General features: G+C 40.3%; 1 protein-coding gene across 1 annotated transcript; it reads left to right on the forward strand.

Moving 5' to 3' along the window:
* The first annotated feature begins 449 nt into the window (after positions 1 to 449).
* On the forward strand, positions 450 to 2,651 carry LOC140143566 (uncharacterized). The gene is given in 3 exon segments (XM_072165389.1): positions 450 to 635; positions 1,471 to 1,972; positions 1,975 to 2,651. Coding segments are annotated over 3 exon segments (1,365 nt in total).
* Positions 2,652 to 6,803: the final 4,152 nt, after the last annotated feature.

Genomic DNA, 6,803 nt, shown 5'->3' on the forward strand with positions numbered 1-6,803 from the left:
GGCGTCCTGCAACTACTAACCATGATAACGAAAACCTTCCCTCCACAGTCGTTAATTTATCATCATCCTCTCTTTCCTCCGCTGAATTGGATCGTCTCTCCAAGGGCCTCAAGTTCTGTCCCACCCCTTCAGAAGTCAACCAGGTAGAACTCAGTCAGGATCTCACTCAATACTATCGTCGCATACGTCTACGGGAGTTTTTCCTTGATGAGCCAGCATCTGAACCTGAGCCTTTTCGCAAGAAAAGCAGTTGGAATCCCTCAAAGAACAGGGTTCCAGCCATGGAGACATACGTGCAGGTTGTTAGTTCCCAAGTTAATAATTCTGCTAATTCTCCCCACAGGACACATGACAACTTACCCCGTGAGGAACGCCAGGCTCTCAATTCTCTTAGAACCAGGACTGACATCATCTTCAAGCCTGCTGATAAAGGATCTGCCGTGGTTGTCATGGATCGCCAAAAGTATATCGATGAGACCATGAAGCACCTCAACAATCGTACTAACTATGCTCTTGTTGATTCTGATCCTACTGACGATTTCTCTCAACAGATAAAGACCACCCTGGATGACATGCATGCTCGTGATGAATTAACTGACAAAGCCCATGCATTTCTTTCTCCTACAGATTCTAAAGTAGACCCTCCCTCGGGTCCATGGAGAACGACTGGTAATGTAGATTACATAGCATTAAAAATCAACCCAATACATGGACCCTCCCAGTCTGTAAGCAATTTGCCTTCCAGCTCCCACAAAATGCTGGGAGTTCACTTTTACGGATTTGGAGTCACGCAATCTTTCTATATACCACGTCCATGTTTTCACTACATTAACGTTTGTGTAAGCGACTAAAACAACCATATTGTATCCGACCAATCAACGCAGCTTGGCAGCGCGGGGATATTTGAAAAGGCTTCCTAGCTAAATAATGTGCAAACATTTGCAAACCGCACGCGATAATATACGCAATATGGACAAGAGGCCTAAGCCCGAGTCGAGGGGTTGCCTTTTATTATTGCGCGTACCATGGGTCTATCAGACGCGTGCCACTTGAGCTCAATACCTCTCAGTTGTTGACAAGTGTCCCATCCGATCTTGCGTCACATCCCGCGGCATAGCTTTGTGCTACCATATTTGAATTGAAACTGGGGCGGGGCTTTCGTAATTGACATCGGAAACAACGTGCTTCGTTGAACGAATATTTGGAAGGAAGATCTCTAACAGATTGGACCAGTCTCGGAATCAGCGCTCAGTGGACTTTCGCGTTCACTTATAATACGAGTATATTTCTATATTGCTGCATGGTTGACTGTGGTGGGTGTAATTAGTGGCGTCGATTTGTGGATGAAGAGGAATGGGTTTTTGGCATTGAAGAAAATAAGGGGGGGGGTTACAGGACTTTGGCATTTTTTTCATAGGGCATTATGTAATTAGTTATTGTTACATTATCCAGAGATGGAACCGAACCGAGACTGGGGGCCAGTCTAATTCTAAAGCTGCTCGATTTTATCTTCTCCCCAAGATCCACAAGCCTGGGAATCCAGGTCGACCCATTGTATCCGGCAATTGTTACCCCACTGAGAACATATCCCTCTATGTTGATCACTTCATTAAACCCCTTGTTTCTCAGACTCCGTCATACATACACGACACCCCGGACTTTCTCAGGAAGCTTGAAGCTATCAAGGACCAGATTCCCAGCACTGCCATCATTGGCACTTGTGATGTGTCATCCTTGTATACTAACATCCCATTCAGTGAAGGAATTTCAGCTACCTGTGAAGCTCTGTCTAGAAGTGGCCACACCAGTCCCCCCATTGATGATCTGAAGACTCTCATGAATCATGTACTAACTAAGAACAATTTCACCTTTATGGGAGATCACTATTTACAGGTATTCGGGACATCGATGGGGACCCGCATGGCTCCGTCGTTCGCCTGCCTCTTCATGTCTAGGCTTGAAGAGCAGATGTTGGATGCTGCCCTTGTCGCCCATGGATTTGGTGGAGGTACATTGATGATGTGGTTTTCATCTGGACCAGAGAAGAAGACAGCCTTCACACCTTCCTTAACCATGTCAATTCTTTCCACAGAACTATTAAATTCACGTCTGAACTTTCTCACCACCAGGTCAACTTCTTGGATGTCACCATCAGAAAGGAGAACGACTCCCTTCTCACAGATCTATACACCAAGCCCACAGACAGTCACCAGTATCTACACTCTTCCAGTTGCCATCCCCAACGTTGTAAAAGTGGTATAGCATACAGTCAAGCTCTCCGCCTCCGCCGCATTTGTACTAATGATTCTGACTTCTCACAGCACGCCAGTTACCTCAAGAAGAACCTTACATCTAGGGGACACAGCGCACTCAAAGTGCAGCAGGCCATCAACAAGGTCAAATCTCTTCCCAGGTCAGATGTACTGAAGCAGAAGCCTAGAAGCCAATACACCAATACCAGAGTCCCTCTTGTGGTCACTTTTCATCCTAACCTCCCTCCTCTCCGCAGCATCACTAATGACAATCACCATATACTTCAAACCTCAGATCGGCTACAACGAGCAGTTCCTGATAGCCCCATCCTGGCATACAGACGTCCTCGCAATCTTAGAGATCTTCTTGTGAGAGCTGAAGTCCCCCCCGCTTTCTGACACTATCCCTTCCACACAACAGGGTACTTTCACATGTGATTCCAACAGGTGTGTTGTCTGCAAGGATCATATCCAAGAAGGGGATTCTGTCGCCAGTAATTCCAACAATTCCTCCCACAGGATCAGGGGCAACATCACCTGCACGACATCTAATGTAGTATATCTCATTTCTTGCAGAGTTTGTGGCATACAGTATGTTGATAAAGATCCTGCTAGGATCGAAAGCTCAGGCCCCTAAAACTTTGAAATATAACATGTCAACTGAATACGGCCACAAACTTAATCCTTACCGGAAACTTCGCAAACCAAAAGGCGTTAAGGGGGTACTACACCCATTGACTTTTTTTGCATTTTTTTGCATTTTGTGAAGAAATTACAACAACAAAAAATGGACAAAGTGGTATGCAAAATGAAGGGGCAAATCTTTTATTGGTGGCATCGGTATCAATGTAGCTTACATGCTTTTCAGATAGAAGCCTAGACTGGCCCCCAGTCTCGGTTCGGTTCGATCTCTGGATAATGTAACAATAACTAATTACATAATGCCCTATGAAAAAATGCCAAAGTCCTGTAACCCCCCCTTATTTTCTTCAATGCCAAAAACCCATTCCTCTTCATCCACAAATCGACGCCACTAATTACACCCACCACAAATATACTCGTATTATAAAGTGAACGCGAAAGTCCATTGAGCGCTGATTCCGAGACTGTCCCAATGTGTTAGAGATCTCCCTTCCAAATATTCGTTCAACGAAGCACGTTGTTTCCGATGTCAATTACGAAAGCCCCGCCCCAGTTTCAATTCAAATATGGTAGCACAAAGCTATGCCGCGGGATGTGACGCAAGATCGGATGGGACACTTGTCAACAACTGAGAGGTATTGAGCTCAAGTGGCACGCGTCTGATAGACCCATGGTACGCGCAATACTAAAAGGCAACCACTCGACTCGGACGTAGGCCTATTGTCCATATTGCGTATATTATCGCGTGCGGTTTGCAAATGTTTGCACATTATTTAGCTAGGGAAGCCCTATCCCCGCGCTGCCAAGCTGCGTTGATTGGTCGGATACAATATGGTTGTTTTAGTCGCTTACACAAACGTTAATGTAATGAAAACATGGACGTGGTATATAGAAAGATTGCGTGACTCCAAATCCGTAAAAGTGAACTCCCAGCATTTTGTGGGAGCTGGAAGGCAAATTGCTTACAGACTGGGAGGGTCCATGTATTGGGTTGATTTTTAATGCTATGTAATCTACATTACCAGTCGTTCTCCATGGACCCGAGGGAGGGTCTAATAGAAGCCAAAAGGAGGTACATCACTGATGATTTAAATTCACTTCATTTTGGAAAGCTTACTATCAACGGATTTTGTTAAAATTTTGGATATGTGTTGCTAACACATTAGGGAAATAAAGTTGATATGTAAAATTGGAATAAGTGGTTCCTGATTTCTTTTATGACTTCATGAACGTGGTGCTCCACAACTATCAAAAAAGGAACTGGTTAAAATGCTTCTATTTTCAATGTTGAGCTATATTTTGTATTTTTAACTTGCGACATTATTGCACTGAAACTTAATTAAGCCATAGGTAACAGGTTACAACAACCATACTACAGCAATGCTGAAAAAAATTGTATTTCTTGTCACCTATACAACCATATTGGGTAGTTTTCCGTAAGCTTAACTTTTGTGATTTTGGTAACTATTTTATATTTATTTGTGAAATCCATCTCAACTAGGCATTCTAAATTGTACTCACCATTTACATCCCAAGGTATATTAGTATATCCACCTTGCACTTCTCGATATATATCCAGTTAAAGACAGAATATCAAAATTATGCCTCATTATGATATCACAGACTCTCACATGTGTATTCAAAATTGATGCTTAAATTTGACCTGAACCAATTGACCTATAACCTGACATATGGTGACCTAATAGCCTTTTCTTCTCCTAACAACTAATGACTATGCATCCATTGTATAAGTGTTTATTTAATTTATTCAGTGTTATATGGTAGGTTTTTTGCAAGCACCACTAGATTTTCTATAGAGAGTATAACAAAGGATTTAATATATTCTATTCATGTACCCTACTTGAACATGTTGAAAAGAATAAATTATGGTTTGTTATGAAACACAGATCTGAGTTACTAGGATACAATAAACAAAAAATATATAGGGCTAAAATGACTCACTAAAATGGTTGAAAGTCACTTTATATGTAGATATATTTTATAAGTTCAGGACATGAGGTGATAAACATATATATGTACTTAATAAATTTGCAAGAAAAAAAAAGAAGAGGGGTACTGATGAAAATAGGGGTATTATTCCCCCTTAAAGGCATACGATGTACTCTGTACAACACCCACGTGCCAAGTACAATTGACCAAGGTGGTATTTTAACTGTAAGATTTCCTGATCTTGGCAAAGATGATGTTATTACTCCGGGTACATCAACATTGTCCTTTAAAATAAATCTTAATTATGAAAGCGACGCTAATAGAACAATTGTAACTAATCTTGGCAGAGCAATTGTAAGCAAACTTGAAGTAAAACTAGAAGGTCAAAGCGTTTTTGTCTTAAATGATAGTGATATATTTTTCTGTTATCAAGACTTGTGGAAAACTCCAGAAGAGCGTGAAAATGCTGTTTATCAAGGAATTCAGCCAGAAGCAGTTAGAAAAATTAGAATCAATGCTGGGAATAAGGGCGCTAATGCTAAAGATGTTGCAGTTGGAACAGCTTATGATAATGTTTTTAGTATTCCTTTAGACATTGAGCTACTTGAATCACACATGCCATTTTTCAAAGCGAACTTAAAGACCGCTTATCATACGAACTTACATTTAATAATTATGGCAAGATTGTAGTAAGCACAGACGCAAATGCAACTTATACTATTTCTGATATCCATTTGGAGTTTGAAACAATAACTTCTACTGAACTGGCCACCATGCTAAGAAATCAGCACAAAGGCAAATCTACTGTACTTTACGACCGGGTGATAAGACACTCTCATCTATCCTTAAATAAATCAGATACAATGTGGAATATTTCTATGGCACCACGAGCAAAAAGCATGAAAGGAATTTTAATACTATTTGTTGATCCTGCAATCTGGTGGCGCTTCATATGGCAGAGATACAGAAAAGTTTTATAATCCTAAAATTACAAGTATCAACAACCCTTGATGGAAATCCAAATCAGCTATTTGCAAGTGGAATGAAACCGCATTTGATGAAATTAGGAAACACTTGCAAAAGAACTTGAATTGGCGGATGTTTCCTTGCCGGATTACTTAACTTCAAAGTATGGACTTTGGCTTGATATGCGCGTTTCAGATGATGACTCATTACATGGCAGTGGAAGACGAATAGAGGGCGCTAGTCAATCTATTCAAGTTGAGATAGAAAAAAATGCTGAAGCTGCTGGTGAATTAAATGTACACGTATATTATATTCAGGATGCTCAACTTAACTTTGAAAACGGCAGACTTATTAATGCAATGTATTAATTTATTTAGTATTATATATGTTGGTAAAACAAGCCCATTCAGCAATTATTTGTGGTGCTACTGGTTCCGGTAAAACAGAGTTTACATTAGATCAACTTGAAACAGAATATCGTAATTTTTTTAAATACATCATAATTATTTGTTCCACATGTAGATATAACAAAGCTTATTTAAGCCGTAAGTGGTTGTTTAAGGACCCAGATCATATTTTTCTTATTGACCCACAGGAATTAATGCCCAAGAGCAATGACCCTTTGAATGATACATTAAAGATATTTTTTGAAACACACGGAAAGCTAGACGATAGTCATGTGCTTTTTTTAATTGATGACTGCAGCTCGCAAAAAGGCATGACTAAAAAGAAAAGAATGTTATCAGAGTTAGCTTTTAGTGGAAGACATCTTAATTGTTCTGTTTGGATTCTTACACAAAAGTATAATTCTGTTCTTACTGATCTTCGTGAACAGATAAAATGGCTGGCTTTATTTTACTGCAAAGATAGAGATTCTTTTGATGAAGCCATTCGCGAAAACGATGTAATACCATCATTAGAAGAAAGAAAAAGAATGCGTGATTTATTAGCTCTACATAAACATTCAAAGCTGATACTAATTACAGAACAACC

This window comes from Amphiura filiformis, unplaced genomic scaffold (assembly GCF_039555335.1).
Source record: "Amphiura filiformis unplaced genomic scaffold, Afil_fr2py scaffold_23, whole genome shotgun sequence".
Classification (NCBI taxonomy): Eukaryota; Metazoa; Echinodermata; class Ophiuroidea; order Amphilepidida; family Amphiuridae; genus Amphiura; species Amphiura filiformis.